Raw genomic sequence first — 23,237 nt, forward strand, 5'->3', positions numbered from 1 at the left:
TACCTCTTTGTATATACATGACAAAGAAGGTAATATTGAATGCAATGGCTGAATTTATGAGATGCTAAGGACTCCAGTAACCTTGGAGAAAGAAAGGTTCATATTTGCTGTTCGGCAGCTAAAAGTCCTTTTCCTCTGTGTACGCTCAGCAGCTATCTGAGATGCGTAGAAAACTAGAGTAACCTGAGCTGGCACCAATTCCTCAATAAATCCAGAGAGCAGAGAGAGAGAGTCGGGAATCTTTACTATGGAATACTTGAGATTCACACACGCACCGTGAGGACTTTTGGGAGGGTTGTGACCTTAGTTGGACAGCTCCAGCTAAAACACACTCAGCTGTGTGTAACGGCAGGCTTGCTCTTCTTATGCTCTTGCTCTGCTCCCCCTGTTATGAACTTCTCAGTTTGGCTGTGCTAATGGATTCCTCATTTAAAGTTTTCAGTACCACAACTTTAGTTCTCCTAATGTGATTTCACTGTAGTTAGGAGTTCAATATGCATCAGAATATGCCAACAGGTGAACTCATACCCAACCCTGCTGTCTCATCACTATCTCAACAAGAGGTGCATCCAGTTCAGACACCCCACTGCCCTCTTAAGGAATCTGTGTAAGTCTGTCTCACCAAAGAGGGCCCATGCTTTCCCTCCCAGGTTTAAATGTACCCACAAAGAGTTAAATAGCGTGCATTGGGTTACACAGACTGTGGGTGATCCAACTGGGAATAGATCCGAGGAAACTTGGCTTCCAGGCCAGTATGCCACACGCTCATCAGTTTGATGTTTGTGAATTCACATGGTACTTATCCTGCTGGAACATGTAGAGAGGACAGTCCCATTAGCAGACTGAACATGCCAGTTTATGTTAAGTGACGTTCAAACTGAGCAGTGTGTTTTCCAGGAACCTATTCTGACTGATCCTAAAAGGTCCGTATTTTGTTAATGAGAAAATCACCCATTACAATTTTGAGGATGTTTTCAATACAGATTACAATGGTATTTCCATTCTTGGCTCTGGCTTTGCATCACATGGATTTTTTTTCAGTGACAGCTTTTTAAGCAGACCCTTTTGACTGTCGGTGGCTGCTGCTGCTGCTGCTGGATTCTACATGGTCTCAGCACTGTGCCCTCCAATAATCTGATTGAGAAGCTCAGCTGTTCTCTGTTTAAAATTTCAACTATATGCTTCTAAACCTGAAACAGATGTTACCTTGGCTTCTGCCATTTACTGTGAGTTTAAACTCATATTTTGTACAGAGCAGGTAGAAAGCAGGTAATCTGCTGACTTTACTATATTAGAGGAAGAAAAAAGAGGGTGGAACGAGAGACAGCGAATAAACACATAAATTATATGAATACAGCCACATAGAGACAGAGAGCACAACCACTCGAGCATCTATTATCCTAATATCATACGCTATAGTCTGGCTGCCACTGATTTGCCTGGCATTCCTCTTGAACCATATTTGTGGCCACCCAGATGAAGTGTGTGAGCCGGTCTCTTGATTTAATATCAGCTTGCTCTTTTCAGCTCCTATGTCATTTGCTGCCATTAAAAAAAAAAAAAAATGCACTGCTTGTTACTCAGCCGTCTGTGTTTTCAAGAACTCCCGGTCTGTTAACATTTTTTCTTCTTTCTTTCCTTCTCCTTTTTGTATGGCAATTAGGGACTAGAAAATATTAAGTAAAAACATTAACCCCACAGGAAAGGTGGACATTCGGAGAAAAGGGGGTTGTCTCTTCTGGTTTCTACTTTGTAAGCTGTGGGTATGACTCAATTCCCTCACCACCCACATAAAAACTTTGCCACCCAATCACTGTTTTTTTTTTTTCTATCCCAAGCCCCTCCCCTTGGATTTTGGCTAAGAGAGACCCTGAGAGAGCCTGCCCTTTCTGGACGTTGCAAACTGTGACATATAAAAGCTGCTAGCTGCTTCTGTAGCCAGCAACTTTCAAACCTTGCAGGCTTTTGCTCTCTGAGAGCTTGTAATAAGACACACTCCTCTTACAAGAGTTCATGCTACACCAAAACAAAGAACCTTAAATTTTTGGAGGAACAGTATATTCATTTTGGCCTTGTACAGAGGTAAGCTATTTGGCTCAACTAGATTATATTGCATGTGTTGATTTTAAAGTAGCTCACATATTTTTAGCAACAAAGCTGGATTAGTGTACTCCTTTTTGTGTGTGTTCTATCACTTGGTGTGCAGAATGTCTGGTAGACATTGTCAGCACATACTCTGTGGCTCCCTGCAATGTATTTTTCCTTTTCACTCTCAAGGTGAACCTCAATTCCTGAGTCTCTACTGGAAACAGATGTACATCAAAGTTAGTCTGTAGTTCTGTCATTTGGAACAAAAGGTTCCCATTCACTTTAGGATGAGTAGTCATGTGGTTTTATTTTTTTCTCTATCTCTAGAAAGTTCCTCTGGGTGTGGGTGGGGTCCTGATTCACATGTAGGAGAATGAGTGCAAACCCCTCCATAGGTTGTCTTTCAAGCTTGAGTTCAATAGTTTTGGATTTTTGGAGAATGTCGACCCAAACAATGCTCCTCAGTGATGACTGTAACTTCATACCCTCTGGCTCCTTGATTGTAAGGACCCTAACTCTACCTTTCTACTTTAAAGCAAAGCAAGCCTGGTGGACTCTTCTCCACCCCTCAAAATGATAGCAATCTCTGCCGTCAGCTGTGTGCTGCTCTTGTCCCTTCTCTGTGAAGCAAGCACCATCGTCTTACTCAATTCCACTGACTCATCTCCGCCAACCAATAATTTCACTGATATTGAAGCAGCTCTGAATGCACCACTAGAGTCTGCGGATATCCCCAAAGCAAGGCGGAAGCGCTACATTTCGCAGAATGACATGATCGCCATTCTTGATTACCATAATCAAGTTCGGGGCAAAGTGTTCCCACCAGCAGCAAACATGGAGTATATGGTAAGTGGAATTCTTTTTACTTTGAGTTTGAGTGAGAAAGCTTTACTTTGCATGTTAGAAGGACCTAAACGGGTCGTGAGTATTTGTATGCCAAGGTGCATGGAGTACATGTTTGAAATCAGGAAAAGGTTTATGTGTCTAATCATATTTAAAATCTGTTCTTTCATAGAATTGATGTGGTGAGAAAGAGAGGGTGAGACTCAGAGAGGAGAGGAGGGTAGAGGAGAGGAGGGGAGGAGGAGGGAGAGAGAGAGTCTGTACAGATTTTTCTTCTCTGAGTTCCATAAACTGTGATAAGCCACATTTTATTTAAGGAGCAGAAAGAGGGGGTACACTCACTTTGCATTTAGAAAGTTGAATTTTTATAACAGAAATTCACATGGAACTTTTTCTGTACTTTCAGAATCTTATAGTTATATTTATCAACTGAAACATTTCTTGAGAGTACGTCTTGAAATTAAAGGTTTCATGTGTATGCTTTATCCCTGGCTAGGTGTCTCTTCCCTTTCTTGGACAAAACTCTCACTGACACTAATCTATTTGTGTTCTAACAGAACATCCTGACTCTTTTCCTTGTGATTTAAGGCTTTGTCGTTCAGATAACGGTGAAGCCAGTGCACTTATTTGCACATTGTTCCAAGTTGCCATGAACACATTCTTTGCTTCCTTTTAAAAATAGACTGTGTTTAAATCATTTCAGTTAGCAAAAGAAAAAAAAAGTTGATATTAAGAGTCTTGCTAAAGTTTGTTTTTAGTTTTGAATTCATGCAAAGTTATGATTTAAAGTTCTGCACTTTTCAAGAGCGCAGTGTAGATAGAGTCTGTTTGAGGCAAAGAAGAACGATATTTATCAGAATCATCTACTTTCTGTAAATAAGCATTTGGTGCTTGACTGTTGCAGGTTCCAATGTACAGGAAAAATAGACTTGCCAAATAAATCTAAGGGAGTTATAGTTCACAGAGGTCCAACTTAGGCTCTGAAAATGCACTTGACTAGGATTTATTAAAGAAAAAAGAAAATATAATCTGTAATGTGCAACATAATATTTTGCTTAAGATTGTGGACTCTGGAATCCAGAGTTTTCAAGTTCTGTTTTCAAGTTCTCTGTTTTCAAGTTCTAGTCCTGTCACATAAGCTGTAAGAACTCTTTACTTCATTGATCTTCTTTTTTTTTTTCTTCTCTAAGATAAGGATAAAATTAGTGTATGCCACAGAGGATTGTTATACAGAATATACAAGTTGAGGAGCAGAGTAATAAGACCAGAGCTCACAGTTAGATGGTAAATAAACCTTAGCTTTTGGGAGTTTCCTTGAACTTTCTGAGAAAGGTGCACAGTGAAATCCCATCAAGTTATAAAAACAGAAACAGTACTGCACATGCTAGAGTCATTTCTTAAGGACACTGAAGAAATAAAAAAGGGGCAAATACATTCCAAAAGTAACTGTAGAATATGGAAGAGGTATGTATTGGATTCTATGTGAGCTCAGAAAGACTATGAGGTTATGCAATACTTTCTGGCTGTCATCATACTGTTATAATGACCAAAGCAAAGACTAAGACCACTGGCCTGTCTTTGGTGGTGAGCTCATCTTGGTTCAAATCAGGACTATGCCACTTACTTTATGACTCATACAAGTTCCTTAATGGATCTAAGACCCAGTTTGCCTATCCCTGTCCTTGAGATGGGAATAACAGTGCATACAATAACCAATCAATGAATAATGTAATAATGCCATTTATTATTTTAATGATACTGAAGGCAAAGGGGTTACCATGAGTAAAGGCATGGATGGATACAACAGACTAGAAATAGGTGGAAAATACTCATATTTTCTCATTATTTTTTCCCTTGTCAAGGGTTAAGTCACCCTATATGCATTTATTTAATTGCTTCTATGTACCAAGGCCCTAGCTAATTGTCTGCATAGATGATCTCATCTGATAGCCCACATTCTTCATGCAAATTTAAGATTGTGATCTTCATTTTCCAAATGAAATTACTTAGATATAGAGACGTTAATGACTAAGCCAAGATGGTTGGATAATGAATGGTATTGCTGGCATAAGCGTATAATTCCAAAACCCAGGCTAATGTGGGGGAAACTCTCTTCATTCTTGAGATCTAGCATGTGGCCCATTGAGTGAAACCTCTGGGGGCATCAGAATGTCTTTATTTCCTCCCTTAAAAAGTCAAGGAAAATCAGCTGGTGGTACACGCCTTTAATCCCAGCACTTGGGAGGCAGAGGCAGGTGGATCTCTGTGAGTTCAAGGCCAGCCTGATCCACATAGTGAATTCCAGGACAGCTGGGGCTACAGGGAGACCCTGTCTCAAAAAGACCAAAAACAACAACAACAACAACAACAACAAAAAACCAAACAAAAAATAAAACCCCCAAAAGTCAAGGGAAATCATACATAATTCACATTCTGCTTATCATTCCCTCATTATTACCTTCTTCTCAGATATCAGAACTCCTACGTGTGATTCATCTTGTAAGAACCCCAAACAATGCTAAATATATAGCATATATTCATAAGTCTTCCTTAGTTGAAGGAAAGTAATGAGAAATCCTGGCCAGAACAGTAAGTTCTATAAAGCCAAACAAGGACTGTCTCAGATATCTGTGTAAATACCACATGTTCACTCACACATGCATCTGTTTATACACTATTTATTGGGCATCTACTACATGTTGGCATGCTTCTAGGCACCTGGAACACATTTATGAACAAAAGAAACAAGCATCCTTGACCCCTGAGTGGTGATCCATCAAAAAACCAGATAAATAAATCAACTAGAGCATGTTAGAAGTTGACAAGGTCATGAAGAAAAATAAAGGATGTTGTGGTGAGGATTTGGTGCTCACTAGGGCTGTCAGGGAAAAGCTCAGTGGCCTGGGGGCAGGCAGAAGAGCTGCGCTATTCATAGGGAATAGGCATAGAGTGAAGGGCAGAGCAAAGGCCCAGAGGTGGTGAAAACTGACTAGTAAAGTTAGAAAAATGTGTTCACTTTTGTTATTGTGTGGTTCAGTCTATCAGTGGGGATACGTGGCCTGGGTGCCTCACGAGGAAACCTGGAGTCGGGCAACAATACAATAGGCAGCCTGGAGGTCTAAGCAGAGATTGCAAATGACATCAGTTCCCTAAACTAAGTGAAAAGTCTGGATCTCAAAGGGGCACTCTTACCTTTGTTTTAACTTGTTCAACATTGATTTAGACTGCCATCAGCTGGAAAGCTAGCTTAGTTCCTAACTTGCACCATGTGCTTCGCTATGACACTACCTAACAAATATTTGCTCTCTGAGTTACCAGCCGAGTCTTCAAATTACCCTCCCAGTGTGTGTTGCTACTCAGGAGTGCCTCATAGATGGCCTTAGGCTCGGTGTTTTCTCTAATTGCACCTGCCTGGTTTGTAATCCCTTTTATCTACAACCTTCTGAGTTTTGTGTGCCAGCTGTCCTCCTTCCAGGTCTCCTCCCTAACTAATTCCTTTACGTATACCCCTACTCTTCATGTTTTCTTTTATTATTTTTATTTTATGTGTATGAGTGCATTCCCTGCATGCATATAGGTGCTCTCATGTCATGCAGTGTCCAAAGAGGCCAGAAGAGGGCATCGGATCCCCTGGAATTGGAGTTAAAGATGATTATTAGCCACCATTTGGGTGCTGGAAATCAAACCCAGGTCCTCTGCAAGAGCAGCCAGTGCAATTAACTGCTGAGCCATCTTTCCATCCCTTCTTCATGATTTGTTGTATCAGAACATCAGTTGCTATAAGTACGTACACACAGCACATTCAACTTGCACTTCTGAGCTGCTGTGCCTTTCATGCCTTCCATGTCTGTCATATGCTCCCCTCGAAATCAAACTTGATTTGTAATCATTTTGTGCACTTGCTGGCTTCTTAATTTTAAGCTTATAGGGTGCTCAGTCAATGATCATTCAGTTTGGAACTGTTTTCTTTGGAAATTCCTTGTGTATAGACAGTGGGCTTTTTTGAATTAAGTTGAAACCCTGATAAATTATGTTTATAAGCAGCATCAAGTTTGATACTATTATAAACATTTTTAGCCTTTTCTCATCATAATATTTCACCTCACACACTTGAAATAAAACAAATATTTCATGAATTCTGAAAAGCTCTTAAAATTAGATTTTTTAAGTACTTATCTTAGTATATAATTAGCTAAATAAAGGGAAATCAATTTGAGAATCAATCTGTTGATATTCATTCATATACTGCTTCTATAATATTTTCTTTGGATATGTTACTTGTGACCTTAATAAAATATATACTGTGAGAAATATTTACTATTGTAAACTGTCCTTTCATGTAAGTAATAATACATCTAGAACTTAAATGTTCAAGTGAAGCTTCTGTGCTCTTGGCGCCCCTTCTTCAATTAGTTTCTTGATTAAGTTCCAGGGCTCTTTAGACACCAGCTGCTTTTCATTCTTCCTAAGGACAGCTTAAACCATGGCTCTGAACCACAAACCACATGAGTTTCTTATAATAAAAAGCATACCCCAAAGAATGAACTTGCAAGATTTACACAGAGCAATTTGTAGGATGCTCTCTGATTCAGAGCAATCGAATAAATTAATTTAAAATATTTTGAAGCCTCTCTGTGAGTGGAAGAGATCCAAAGATAGAAATCTTTGTCTCTAAAGTGTAAACAATACATTTAAAACAAAACAAATAGAGGGCAAACCACTAAGCATATAATTCAGTATAACATCCTGCTGCATGGGATTGATATAATAAAAGTGGAACGGACAAACACTGTGGAAGACTCAAAGAAGGAAGTGATAATCTCCAGCTGGAAAGTCATGAAAGGCTGTCCTTAGGCGGAGCATTTGAGGTAGATGTTCTGTAAAAGGTATGGGGATGGTTATAGAAGGTAAAGCAACGCAGGACCAAAATCACCAGTGATGAACCATCAGGGCTTTTCTTCATCCATGATTCTGAGTAGGTGCAGAAAAGATTGAAGAGGTACCTAATATAAAAGCAGTTAGGAAAAGTGTCAAGTTGGAGAGCAAAGTCCGAAAGATGACCTCAGCATAGATATTACCAAAGCCACCAGGAAGGTGGCGAGTGTTGGAAAGTAGGACTGAATTTTAGGCAAAAGCAAAGAGGAGCTGTGCAGCATACATACATACATACATACATACATACAGTGATGGGTAGAGGGAAATAGCTGAACTGCAATGCATACAATAACAATCGTCAGAGAATGGTGCAAAGGCAGTCTGGCAAATTAGGGATAACTTGGCCATGATGATGAGAATAAATAGCTTCAGTGGGAAAAAGGGTAATGCTACCTCAAGAAGCCAAAATCACTGTGTGGATCACATGACTTATATTTGTTTGGTGCCTGAAAATCTGACTTGCAGAACCAAATGAAAAGTTTTCTTATGCTCTTCTGGAAAAGAGAAGCATACTTGTTACCAAATTGTATCATGTAGTAAAGTGACAGCAGGACTCTGTGAATGAATGGAAATATTAATCCATCCTCAGAAGGGCAACACACCATTTGCCTAGAACATCATTTATGACTTGGGAAAAAAGAAAGATGCAGATTTCATTTATCTGAGCTTTATTTGACAGAGTGTGGATAATTCTTTCTTCAGTAACTGACTGACCATTTATGGTAATTTTTGAGGCAGGAGGATTGCTGTGAGCTCAAGGCCAGCCTGGACTACACAGTGAGTTTCAGGTCACCCAGAGTGACATAGTAAGATTCTGTTTCAAAAAAATTCGTGGTGTCTATTCATATCTCTTTTTGTTAATGAAATCTTGTTTTACCCAGGTGGCACATTTCCCCTCATTTAAGAAGGATAACTCAATTTTTTATTAGAAGTATAGGAAATTTGCTATGTGTAACCCAAACCTCTTCAATGCATGCTTTTACAACCACCAGAAGGCTTTCTGAGAAAGCACTGAACTGAGATTTACTGACAGGAAGGGACCTCACCAACACATCCATGGTCTACATGCCTGTACTCCTGGATGTGGAACCTTGAATGCCTTGACTTTTGGTAGAGATGAAGCATGTTCATAGGCATTTCTTCCAAGATGCACTCTGATCCATATTACTTGTATACCGATGAAGAAGGTAGTCCTATCTTGAACTTTATTTCCTTCCTTCCATTCACTTTTCCATACATGAAGCTAGTTGAAGACAAAGACATTTTGCCACAGTTCTCATTAGAGGTTTCAAGATAGGCACATGCAAAAACATTACTGCCATGTGATTCAGAACCACATCACTTGGGGGCGGGGGAGACCTGTGAATCACATATGTGCCACCTACCTGGTAACTATGATTCCTAGCATTCAATACTGCCTTCTTGGTAACAAATGATATTTGACATCCTACACGGAAGCAGAAAAGTACTTTATTGGACTTATGCAGAGTGCTTATAAATCTAGTATCACATCTGTCCCACAGTTAATAATTGAGGGACAAGTTTGTTTTCTGTTTAGAGTGCAATGACTACAATGATCTGGTAGACAATTGGTTCAATATTTAGTCCCTTATTCCACAAAAGCCTGGTACTTGCTGGGGGGCCAGTGGATAGCAGAGACACTGACAGGAAGCACTGTTTATAACAAGGATGTGAACAAGGCAGTGGGCTGCATGACAAAGTAGAAAAAAATATAGAGTGCTCTAAGGTCACAGCAGGAGACCTTGCCCAGACATGGGCTATGGTAGCAGAGTAATGGAAGCTTCCAGAATGAAGGATGTTAAATATTAGCTAAAAATGATATACAGGAGAGATAAAGAAAAAGGGACTGTGTAGTCAATATGGAAGGGTGTTCTAAGATAGAGTCTGGCATGCTGAAGACATGGGTACAAAGTTGAAGTGGGGTATACCAAGAAACTTGTTTGAATTTTGTTAAAAGATCAAGGGAAGCACTAAAGGTTTTAGCTGGGAAGTTACATAATCACATTTGCATTTCAGAAAGGTCATTCTGGCCACAGGGAGAGGGGGACTGGAAAGAGGCAGAAGTGAAGACAGGATGCCCACCAGGGCCTGTCATGACAGTCTGGGCGAGAGATAATTGAAACCTGAAGTGTGTTTGAGGAAGAGGGTGAAACAACATGAGCTGGAGCCGTGAAATATTTTGGAGGTCAAATCAGGAGGAGTGATTCACATGAAGAAGGAGGAGGATTTACAGGACAGAGCAGTCAAGACAATGCCTCTGTCTTTGAGGAAGACAATTAAATTGCTGTGAGTCAGCAAACACAAAGCAAAGAGCAGGTTTCAGAAAGCAGGTTCATTCTCCAGGAAACATCTATGGAGGTTAAAAGGTAGATAGTGTGTGGTTGGGGCCATTCTGGCCTGGAAATATGCCTCAGTGATCAAAACAGACTTCTATATAAGGCAGACAGGGCAGCGTCATAGAGACAGTATGAATGGAAGATTTTATTTCGAGGAATCGACTCAAGAATGTATACAGGAAAAGCCAAATTTGTGTGCTCTTTAACAGCAAATGCTGGCATCTACCCACCCCTAATCCAAATCTGTCTCAAGGACCGAGTTAGCACCAGGGTACTCTGACTCACTCAGGTCAAGATGTTTGTGTAAGTAAACTAAACAAAGGACATAGAAACAGACTGGCCTTGTTATCTAGTATCTTGAATTTAATGTATCTAAAAACTGTATAATAAACTGTCAGGGGGCATTCAGTGGTTATGAACATGAGGTATTTGACTGTCTCTGAGAATTTCTGAAGAATGATATGGGAGGGCAAGGAAAATGAAAAACTAATACCTTAACCCAGTTCAGAAAAAAATTGCCATAAATACATACTGAAGTTTGGAGGGACAGGATTTGAATGCTCCAAAGCTATGTTATCCATAGCATTTCAGATCAGGTGAAAAGCATTTTTTGAGACAAAAATGGTACAATGCCCAACAACTGGTATTTTTAGAATAAGCTTTTCATGAAATTTCTTAAACTTCACACTATTTACCTCAAACAAAATATCCTCAAAATGTTACAGATACAATATTTCTCCACGAAAATTAATATTTCACAATTTAGTTAAATATGAACACTTTACTAACATAGTCTCTGTACATTCTTGGGAAATCATGTTTTCAGCAGGCAGTAGGTAGACAGATAGGCATCTGAGTTCTTCTAAGAAGTATCCAGTATATGCCTACTCTGGGTCTGTGTGTATATCTCAGGATGCCTCACAATCAGAAATCCATTTTTATACCTTGTAACATAGAGTCAATGAAAAAAAAAAAACCACACAAGAAAATTCCTTTCCAGCATATAACTCCACTGTTAGATGACAGCAGTGGTGTAAGTTTCCTTGGAAGGAGGATCATTGCTAGAATCCCTCAATAATTGTTTTAAAACTTAAAGGTAAAAACAGGTGTCTAATAGGGATTGAAGGAGGGAAACTACTCTTAAAATTTCTAAAATATTCTCTGTTATCGCCTACTGTCTAATGCTATTTTCCCTGTTAGTAAGCTTTTTATTTCTCTACAGTTCTTTTCCTGATCTTTTACTTGCTTCAAGCTATCTGTTTTCTGTTTATCAGATTGCCTGTTTACACAGTAGAGATAATGTGATCAAAGGCAGACATCACACTGCTCCCCATTTCAGTCATCTCTTGAATCCACCAATCTCACTGCCAGTTTTGAATCCTCAGCAACAATAGGTACTATTCAGTGAACTGTAACTCTGTTAGATCTGTGCTAAATATTCTTCGGTCACTGTCTCAACTCTTTTCACAGTCTTGAGAGATGGGAACAAGTTTCCTCAAACAGAGATAGGTACTTAAAGTTTGGGGAGTGCAATTTCTTTGTCATAGACTAACTTAACCAGAATGGTGAGGATTCAGTTCTGACTGACAATAAACCTATACTTTAAATGGCAGTACAGTATTGTGCCATGAAGTTCAATGCAGTGTGCTATACTACAGTGCAGGGTGGTGCAGAACAGTACTGTGCCATGAAGCTCAATGCAGTGGGTTATACTACAGTGCAGGACAGTATAGTACAGTACAGCGCAGGACAGTACACTACAGTACAGTGAAGGAGGGTACACTACAGTACAGAGCAATATAGTATACTACAGCACAGTACAATACAGTACCCTGTAGTACAGTACCTGCAGTACAGTGCAGGTCAGTACACTGCAGTACAGGACAGGACAGTACATGTTTCCATTCATCTGCTCATCTCTCATTGGATGAGAATTTCCCTACATGCCTTCATTTCAAAACATCAATGAATACTAGAAAATATGTTAAAATATGAAAAAAAAATACTCTTGTATGCTCTCTATCCTGGAAATCATAAAAGTAAACCATCTTATTATAGTGATGCAAATCTTTGAGTATCTATTGAAAGAAGAAAATGACTGTATCATTGACTTTCCAGTCACCAAGCTCAGCCAGCAGCCCTTTTAAATGTTAAATAGCTGCATAAATCCTCTGTCAACCCCAGTGCTGCCACCACAGGCCACTAGGGAAGGTTTCACAAAGACATCTGATTTCTGAAAAATCCTGGAAAGTTAAGAAGTATGTCATTTAGGTAAAAAAAAAATCAAGCCCTCTCCCCTACCTTAGCTCTAGGTAGACATACAAACAATGTCATTAGAACATCTTGGGAACTCGAAGCTGTTTGTCCTCAGCAAAGAGTGGCGCTCCATGCTTTCTTCTTTTGGATTCGGTCCAATTAGGCTGTGCTCTTCTGTTAGTGAGATGCTCGGCAGTGACCTGCCTGACCAGTGCAAAGCAGAAGTGACAAATTCTGTCCCGTCTCCTGAGGTGTGATTGGCAGATTGCTTCAGCACATTCTCCTGCTGATTTGCATTTTCATGAATTAAGTTGCATGAAGGTCAAATGTGTGTTTTAAATGCAAGCTTGGTAGAAAGGAATTGCCAACACTGTTAATTTCATGTTATATATTTGACATCTTGGTTAGTAAAGAGGTCTACTGTTGCCACTATATGTATGCACATTCAAGGTTTCTAATCCAGGAATTTTAATTCAATCGTTCCAGAGTTTGGTGAGGTATCTGCCTTTGCAAAGGCTCCCAGGGATATTCTGTAGATATTTTTCTGGTGAGAACTCTAAAAAGGGCTTTAAGAAAATCAAAGCCCATGGCCCAGACTTAAGATTCAGCTGAGGATTATGGTAAATGGCTCAATAGCTACACCTTTGTCAAGAGACCATATACTGAAGGAATTAATAGATTAAAGTGTTTCAGAAAACACTGGACACTATCAATGAGATATGGATTTCTGCAACACAAAAGAATCATACTGGGAACATGTTTCATTGACTATGAAAACTTCAAAAGAAGTACAGTTTTAAGCATCATGCTTTTTGGGGGGGGATGGGATTTCTTTATATGATATAATTTGCAATTTTTCCTTGTTTGAAGTTTTGGATGAAGATAATTTAAGAGTCATTCTTTGCTACCATTCATGGGTACAATGAGAGAAGAAAACCTGTCTATATTAACATAATGGTGCTGATAATAGTACCTCAATTAGCTGCTCATAAATGCTGGCAGTGGTACAGTTCAAAGTTTCTAAAAGCAGCCCATCTTTTTGTAGATAAAAGCATCTACATGAAGCCAGGTATAATGATGCATACTGTAATCCCAGGTCTCAGAGGCAGAGGCAGAAGGGCTGTAAGTTCCATAGCAAGATCCTGTCTCAAGAAAGAAAGCAGAAAAATCTTCATGGAGACAATATTCACCTTATCTTGGGGATGTTTTCACTATCTTCATAAAATAAATTCTTAAAGTCCTCTCTCCCTTAGTAGTTTTAAATATAATGTGAGGTTGGAGGGGTGATGTTTTAATTAAGTTTTATTAATTGCCTCCTTTTTCCTACAAGCTAGCATCATTTGGATATCATGTAATTAATCAATACCTCTGTTCCCCCTTTGAAGTCTTTTCCTCTGGCTCCACCTGCACTCTCCCAGCTTAACTAAGGCTCATTGTTGTCCTCTTGGCTAGTTTAATGATGTTTCTTATATATTTAGATGTTTCCTTAATAGCCATTTCACAAAACCCCTATCTAATAAGAACAAATCCAGAAATTTAAAAACAGAAATGACTATGATAATGTCCATGAAGTGTGTTTATGCTTTGGGCTGCCCTTTAGGAAAATCATTTTGTCATCACTTAACTTTTTCACCATCTGCAACTCAGCACTCTTTGCTCAATCTAACAAAAAAAGATCAAATAGTTATTAAAAGTAAAATAAAAAGTTGTTTATGTAAATGCCTTCTAAAAATCTAAACACGAGAAAAGTCCACACAAACATCTAAGAAAATGAATTTCTGTGAAACATGCTGTGCTTGTCTCCAGTACCACTGCTACCATAGCATCCACTTCAATAACCAATTCATAAATCTGTCTCTGTAATGCTATGTGTTTTTACATTTTCCTCTTTTAAAATTTTTTTATGCATATCAGTGTTTTGCCTGTATATATGCAAGTGCACCATGTATGTGCAATGCCCACAGAGGCCAGAAGAGGGCGTCAGATCCCCTGGAACTGGAGTTACAGAAGGTTTTTAGTCACCATGTGGGTGCTGGAATCCAAACTTAGGTTCTCTACAAAAGCAACCAGTGCTCTTAACCGCTGAGCCAACTCTCCAGGCCTCGGTGTGGTCTTTTTATTTTTAACATTTTGTAGTTTTGAACATGGTTGCCACATACAAAATATATTTTCCAATTTGTGGTCATGTTCAAAATTAATATTCTTTTTTCCTCCTTAATTTTAACTTCAATTTATTAATATTTTGTTCTTTTCATGTATATAGTATATTTTGGCAAGCATGTTTACTTAGTGTCTATCACTTTCAAATTAAATGGTTATACTGTATATCTAAATTTAATATATTTAACTTTTGCTTCAATGGTTCACTTGGTTTGATAATTACCCTTTCCATACATTCAAGTAGCTCATATAAGACAAGAAATAGTAGCTCTTTACATCCTCTAAATATCACAGTACTAAAAAATAAAAGAAAAAAATGTAAGAGAAAAAAAAACCCCAAACTTTTAAAAGAATTTATCAGATTTTCTTATCATTTTCAACTTGAAAATTACAATCTGAAATAATGACTTACCTACTTATTTTATATTGAAAACATAAGACTATATTTACTGTGACAGGTCTTAGTCTTTTTAATAAAAACAAGCAAACAAATCTTTATCCCAAATTATTGAACCCTTTTATTCTTTTGCACACTTTCATACTTACTTTTTTTCCTTTGGAATTAAAAAATTTCCAAAGAAGTTTAGTGTTAAATCCCACATAAGAGGGTTACCATCCAGACTACCCCTATTTCTTAGTGGCCAGAAGTCATGGCTAGGATTTAGGAAGATGGCTTGACATGTCAGTATGTCCCATGAGAGTGCAGGTTTCAAAACTTAAGGGCAGTTGATAAGATAGCCTTCTATTTGTGTTGGAATAATATTATTATCTAATTCTTCTGTCTACTTATAAAAGCCAGTAAATTCTTCTGACTTTTATTCCAGTAACATTTTTTGCCTCAGTCTTGTATTTCTTCAGGTCAAGCTCAAAAGATCTCTGAACTTGAGAACCCTGCATTGTTTCCATACTCCTCTCTCAAGGTCACAAATCTTCCAGACATTTAAATGGCATCAGTTTGAATTCTGGATCTGCCTCGTATCTTAGGCTAAATGTTTTCAGTTTTTTATGATTTACATACAAGATACTCTGCCCAGCTCAGGCTATCCCTAACTTTGTAAACAAAATATACCATGGTGACTGTTTCAGTTCAAAGTTAATTCCATGCATTTATGACCAATTCAATAGCTCTTAACCACAGAGAACAGAAGAAATCATTTGAGATAATAAGGCAGACCTATAAATCTTTGCAAATTTTAAAGTATTTATTTATTCATTTATTTAGTGTATAAGTGTTTTGCTGTATATATGTAAGTGTACCACATGCACAAAATGTTTGAAGAGGCCAGAAGAGGGCATCAGAACTCCTGTAACTTAAGTTACAGGTGGTTATTAGCTGCCATGTGGGTGCTGGGAACTGAACTTCAGTCCTCTATAAGAACAGCCAGTTCTTTTAATCACTCTAGCCCTGCAAATGCATACTTTATCCCATTATAAGCCATTTTAATGATCTTTAATCACAATGTCCAATTTCTAGTTGGTTCTGTAAATATTTTTGTACATTCATTAATAAAACTCTTAATGCTTGTCTGAATCCTTAAGAAGCAAGAATGAAATGTTTGCAAGTAGATTAATAAGGAAAATTTCTTATCTATTTGAGAGACAAGAACTAGAAAGACCAAATGTCAAATATCTTTGAAGAAAATCTAAATAAATAACTTTAGTTATTCTAACAAAAGAGAATAGTAGTTTTCATAGACATTCCATAGAAACAAATGCACATCTGTGCCCTAGTTTCCTCTGTTGATATATCTATAGGGTATAGTATTGAAATCACTCTTAATAATGCTTGGGAATTTTGGTTTTACTGCCCACAAAGAATCCAGAAATTTATAACTTAATCCAAATGCTTGGGCAATTTACAACTCCATTCTTTGAACTTCTGTACATCGTTAGGGTCTTTCACATGGATTACCTGGCAACATCTATTCTAACTTAGGGCTTCTGTATAGGAAAGAATATATCATACTGGACAACTCCTTACAGACTACAGATCTTTTGCTAAAATTTCTTATTGTTTATAAGTGCAGTTATGATAGTTATTTTCTAGATTCAAAAATTTCATTATATATATGAATTTAAATACCTCTGGATAGTAAATATATAAATTATATGTCCCTCTTTGCGTGGGAGTTGTAACCAATGGAGAGACGGCAAATTCATTCAACTTTACCCTACTCAAGGTTGACCTTTGCTTTTTTAGAAGGTGGGAGTGAGTCCTGTCTGGGGACAAAGACAAGAAAGAACACAGCTCCTCTGCCCTACACTTGAGCAGGCATGGGAGAGACAGTCAATCATATCTCCATGTGGAAATAAGCCATGTTGCTCTGTGTAGGAACTGGATTTCCAGAATCTTCCTTCTGGGGCATGGAGAAGATAAAAATCTTTCCCATTGATTTCCTAATATCAAATGCAGGGAATGAAAGAAAGAAGCTATCCCCACCTGACATGTAACTGTCTTCTCCATGATATTACATATGATATTTTTACATAGAAACTCATATTTGGGCCTCAGTAATGCTAAAAATGTTTTTTTTTAATACAACAAAATCTCGTATAACAGTTAACAAAGGATATTTTAAGATATTTTCAGGTATGAATTTTTTGTGTTATGCCTTTGCTATACCCAATATCTAAAATATATGAATGAGCATAAAATTAAGATTGTATGTTATAGAAATTGCTAAATTACTTAATTTTTTCTTTTTCTATTATATGTATTTAAGAGATACAAAATGATGTCTTTATACACACACACACATACTGAGAGAAAGACAGAAGAAAGAGAGAGACTGAAAGAGAAATTAAGATAAAAGAAAGAGGGTTATGAAAATGATGCCATGCATACATGAAGACCCGAGTTCCATCCCCCAGAACTCACATAAAAATCAGGCACATTGGCACATACTTGTAATCTAAGAGCTCAGGAGGTGGACAGGAACTGAGGAAGACTCCTGATATCAAAATCTAGAAGTCCCCACTCGTACATGTGCACCCTTCTCTCCACATGAAATCTGTGTTCTCACTCTGTGATCCAGAAAGGGCCAGGGTTGAGCCAGTCAATGGTCAATACCGTATAGGTTTGCATGGCTATGTTGCTGGGGCTACTCAAGTATATTTGGGTCATGAGACACTAAGCATGAAAGGGGCTCTAGAGATTATATAACCTCCATTCATCTTGTTATGGATGAGTTAAGTGGGAGACATGATGATTGACATGTCCTCAGCCATTGATGTTCTCAGGAGCAGAATTAGCCATAAGCACAGGATCCTTGCATTTCAGGTCAGTGCTATTTTTGCCATGCTGTGCTAGTGTATTTTGGTGATTATAGTAAAATATTTTTAAATCTGAAGGTACACTACAGTTTAAGACATAAATAATGTGCACCTGATTTTTTTCTCAAGTAACTATAGTTACCCAACAACCTTTCAGGGGGTACAACTTGATGCTGTTACCATTTCAAATTCTTTTGTGAATTAATTGTGTTGTCTTGCATTTGTATTTGGTGAACTGCAGTCAATATTTCAGAAATCCATATTTCACTATTTTGATTAACGAATAAATGTTAGACAAGTTGATTATCAGTTTTAAATGTTTATTTTGGTACCAGGATAAAATGATTTTATATGAAATTTCTGAGATTAAGAATCTTGTATCAATTTATGGATAACTTTTAAGTACAAGAATTGCATGTATTCTTTATCTGTGCCTTTGTACCTTGTACTTCGAAAGCACATTGTCCTCACAGAACTTGTTGAACTTTGTCAGATCTACAAAGGCCTGACTTTATCTCTCTGTTTGGCTGTTGAAGTGAGAATGCTAATCCACACAGTGACTAATATGAACATATATGAAATCTAAGCAGAATTCAAATTTTGCTCTACCTTTTCTGAACTACTGAAAATTTACTACACATAAATAATATCCTAATAACTTACTTTCTCAAGAAAATGTTATTTTTCTTAACTTTATTAAAACATAATGTGTATTCTATTTTATAACATTATACAGTATTATGAAGTTATTTTATCATAATTTATGTTAAGTTCATATAATCTAAAACTGTGAGTCCTTCCAAACATTATTTATATTGCTGTTAAACATTCAAATAATTTTAAGTATGAGAGTTTCATGAGACTGATTATACCATAACTCAATCTGATCTTTGAAAGTTGCAGTATAATATTAGGCATTGTTGATTGGGTAAATTAATTCGAATAAATCTGAACATACTTGTTCTAAAAGTATATCAAAGTGGATACACTTTTTGTTGTGAAGAGGACCTTGATGAACACAGAGTTCAGTGATTATCTTATGACTTGCTCAAATTATAGGCAGATATGGTTAATTTATCACCTACAAAATCTGATATCTGGATAGTGGCTGTATATGACATATATACATGTCATGTATTAATAAAACTATATTGCATTAACTTTAAGTGAAATTAGTCTGAATTTTATTTGCTTTAGTTAAAATAGTCAGGATGCAGAATTGAAAGAACTTCTGGGATGTTTAGTTCCTTTCACTTGAAGGAATTTTTAACCCCTACAGGTTTGGGATGAAAATCTTGCTAAATCTGCAGAGGCATGGGCAGCCACTTGCATTTGGGACCATGGACCTTCTTATTTGCTGAGATTTTTGGGTCAAAATCTCTCTGTACGAACTGGAAGGTAAGAAGTAATTTCTCTGAAGCAGTTATCTGTAAGACCTTACTAATTGTGGGATCCAAGGCAAATGATACTGATTTCAAGTAACATCAAAATTTGTACCAAATGTACATCAGGCAATGAATGGTATCTCGCTATCTTAAAATAATATGCAACTATTTTAAAAGATCTAATAAGATTTGTTTTTCTCTCTTACCTTTGGAACACACTATCTTTGTATGTATAATTTTCATTGAGCCCACAGAATCCTAGAAAGAATCATGCAGGCTGTGTCCTGTCTCCTCCCCTAGGAAAAACTCTGTGATTTTGGAGATGTCATCTGAATGTGTGTGATGTATATGTGTTGGTGCATAGTTTTTACATAGTTGTATATAGTGGCATATAAATAAGAAAATTAATAAATAGGCAAATTGATAATACAGAAAAATCTTCCTTTACATATATGTGCACACGCATATATGCATAGGCAGCAATGTGAATAGCTATTCCCATTGACAGGGTAATATTTTCTACTATTGTGGAATGTTGTCATCAAGCATTTCAATGCTCCGTTCTCTCACAGATGATGATTATAATTCTAAGGGGTTGATGTGAGCTTGGATCACAATGGGTAATCTTATAAAAGATAATTTACAATGTAAGACAAGTCTACTAAATACCCTACTGACTACATTCTTTTTTGCTTTCTCTCTTGACATCTAGATATCGCTCTATTCTCCAGTTGGTCAAGCCATGGTATGATGAAGTGAAAGATTATGCATTTCCATATCCCCAGGATTGCAACCCCCGGTGTCCTATGAGATGTTTTGGTCCCATGTGCACACATTACACACAGGTTATTTTAAGTGCCTTGAGATATTTAATTCATGTTTTTTTAAAAAATTCATATATTATTTTGTATATGTTCATATTTTTAGCAATAATAGGAAGTTTTGGTCTATTTTTACAGATGGTGTGGGCCACTTCTAATCGAATAGGATGTGCAATTCATACTTGCCAAAACATGAACGTCTGGGGATCTGTATGGCGACGTGCAGTGTATTTGGTCTGTAACTATGCTCCAAAGTAAGTTCCATGTTGTGTTACATTTCCTGGATCCTTGACTAATGTTAGGTATCTCCAAGAAGATAAATGTTTTTGATAGTTTAACAAATAAAAATTACTTACCACAGTTCTTAATACTCAACCTTATCATCGTCTCCACATCCCTATAATGATTGAGGAAAAGGTTTCTTTTAATAGGGACAAGGATTTTGAACTAAAACTGTTAAAAAAATGAGAAAACCAAGTTGAGACACCTGAGCTCAATACATTCTCCTTGCCATAATTTTTCTCTAATGGCAATTGTAAATATTATATTTCATAAGCTTTTAATAGCTAATAAAAGGCATTTATCAGAAAAGGGTCTTCTAGGGAAATTATCAACAAAACAGTAACCTGAATTATGAGAATTACAGTGCTGGCTCACCTTTTTGCACTAGGAAAGCAAAATACTGGAAGGGAATCCTTTCTTCCTCTTATTTTTCAAATTAAATATATTCAGTATCATTATCCTAAGGCCTACATAAAATATATTATAGAAATGTATCAAAGATTACAAACTCTAGTCATATGTTTTAATATTCTTTATAAAGAACAGTAAACACATGCCAGCATTTGGTAAAATCATTTCTTGATAATAATAAGTCTTTAGATAATAAAGTGTTCCAATATTTATAAAGACCTCTCTTCCCATTTGGAATAAATACCAAAATGTGTAAAAGATTTATGATACTCTTGATGTCTTCCAAAGTAAGTCTCAAACAAAGATTTTTCTCTAGTTTTTCCAGCATAGGGAGGGAGGGAGGCAGTGTGTTCTGAGCAAACCACATTACTCATTGATATGGTAGTGGGCCAGGGCCTGGACTTTTGCAAAGCTGGGAAAATGATGATTTTTCTCGATGCTCCCTCTGATATTATTGTTACAAGGAGATTTGAAAAACAGAGTGTTTCAGCATTATTTTAAAAAGGCATTTAAACTGTATTTTGTTTGATTTTTTTTTTTTTGGATTCATATTTTGTACATTTTACCCTTTTTTCCTGACATAAATTGGGCAGGTTGTAACCAAATGTCCAAAGACAGTTTATTTTTAAATGTTCACTTAACTCATCTGTTTTGGAGAAAGAATAGATTTTCTAATATTATTGATTGGTTGTTTCAAGTTTAAGACACCGTGGCCGGACATGGTGGCGCACACCTTTAATCCCAGCACTCGGGAGGCAGAAGCAGGTGGATCTCTGTGAGTTCAAGGCCAGCCTGGTCTATACAGTGAATTCCAGGACAGCTGGGGCTACAGGGAGACCCTGTCTCAAAAAGACAAAAAAATTTTTAAGACACCGAATTAGCATTCACATATGTGATCTTAATAAAAACATTTTCCTGGAACCTAAATAATAAAGACTTAAAATCTAAACTGATAGTCGAAGATAATTCCTCCTATTTCAACATGAAGTTTTTGTAGTCTCCCATTGCTTTTCAGTGGGGAAAAAAGAAATTCAGAAGAGAAAAAAGAGAGAGAGAATATATATAAACAATAGAAGTGCAAAAATGTTTAATATACCAACGGACTGATAGAATATTATTGTACTCTATGCAATAAGTATTATTTTGTACATTTATAGTATATGATGATATTACATAAAATAAAATTGTATTTATGTTTCTGTTCCCCAAATGTGTGCTTGATAGTTTAAAATCATGAAAAAATAGAGAGAAAAAATATGATATTAGTATCATGTAGGCTGGTTCTCTAAACTTTACAGCTTTAAATCAATGCAGAGTGGGAGATGAGATTATTACAGAATGGGAGAAGGAGAGGATGAGCTCACAGGAGGGGTTGACATGAGAGGACAGGCCTGAACCAATTTTTGATAAGAATGTGATGTCGTCAGAGTGATGCTGGAGTAAACTTTTCCTCAAGGCAGATCATAGACTATCTTAAGTGGAGGTGGACAGTCCTAAAACTATATTTCAGTTGTTAGTTTGAGTAATTAATTAGTAAATACTTAATATTTACATTTTCATGTGCAGAAAAGTCTAAAGTTTTAACCACTTGTTTGCTAGTTATCTTCATATTTCAGAAATGTGCTTTGTAGGCATGTCTACATCTCATTTAGGTTTAGTGTAGATTAGGGCACCTTACGCATGACTACACACTGAAAAAAAAGTCTCCCCTTCCTTCAGCAACTGGTAACTGCCAATAAGGGAGAGGCGGAATCTTGTGAGCACCTCCCCCATCTATGACAGGATGTTGGTGGGCCCATCCTACCTGCTCTGGGTCAAAATACTAGCTCTCTCTCTCTCTCTCTCTCTCTCTCCCTCTCTTCCTCCCTTTCTCTCTGTCTCTCTCTGTCTCTCTCTCTCTCTTTGGAGGCGGGGTCTCCATGTTGTCCCAGCTGGCCTGGAACTTGCTGTGTAGCCCAGGCTGGCCTCGATCTCATGGAAATCTGCCTGCCTCTGCCTCCAGAGTGTTGGGATCAAAGGTATACCCCACTCAGAGAGAAGTGTTTAAAAACCAAGAAATATAGACTAAGTTACTATGGAATAAGAAGTGGATGCAACTTTCAGTGCCATTTAAAAAAATGTTCTTTTGGTAAAGGTCACCACATGTCAAGAGATCGTGACCAGGAACCCAAAGGTAAGCTGGTTTGCTTGTTTTTGAGGGTGCATAGCACTAAGGTCATCTTTTCTTTTCCACCCCCAGGGGTAACTGGATTGGAGAAGCACCATACAAAGTTGGAGTTCCATGCTCATCTTGTCCTCCTAGTTATGGAGGAGCCTGTACTGACAATCTGTGCTTTCCAGGAGTAACGTCAAACTACCTGTACTGGTTTAAATAAGCTTGCCTTTATCTCAGGAGATACAATGGTTTCTGGGATTCATAGGCATAT

The 23,237-nt window shown here is 37.4% G+C and overlaps 1 protein-coding gene across 1 annotated transcript; it reads left to right on the forward strand.

The window, feature by feature from the left end:
• The first annotated feature begins 1,946 nt into the window (after positions 1–1,946).
• Pi15 (peptidase inhibitor 15) lies at positions 1,947–23,237 on the forward strand. Its single transcript, XM_008848906.2, has 6 exons — positions 1,947–2,082; positions 2,625–2,934; positions 19,192–19,310; positions 20,010–20,142; positions 20,257–20,372; positions 23,051–23,237. The coding sequence occupies exons 2-6, from the start codon at positions 2,662–2,664 to the stop codon at positions 23,184–23,186; spliced, it is 777 nt and encodes a 258-aa protein (XP_008847128.1). The 5' UTR covers positions 1,947–2,082; positions 2,625–2,661; the 3' UTR covers positions 23,187–23,237.

The sequence above is a fragment of the Nannospalax galili genome, unplaced genomic scaffold, assembly GCF_000622305.1.
Source record: "Nannospalax galili isolate Female #2095 unplaced genomic scaffold, S.galili_v1.0 scaffold102, whole genome shotgun sequence".
NCBI classification, from domain to species: Eukaryota; Metazoa; Chordata; class Mammalia; order Rodentia; family Spalacidae; genus Nannospalax; species Nannospalax galili.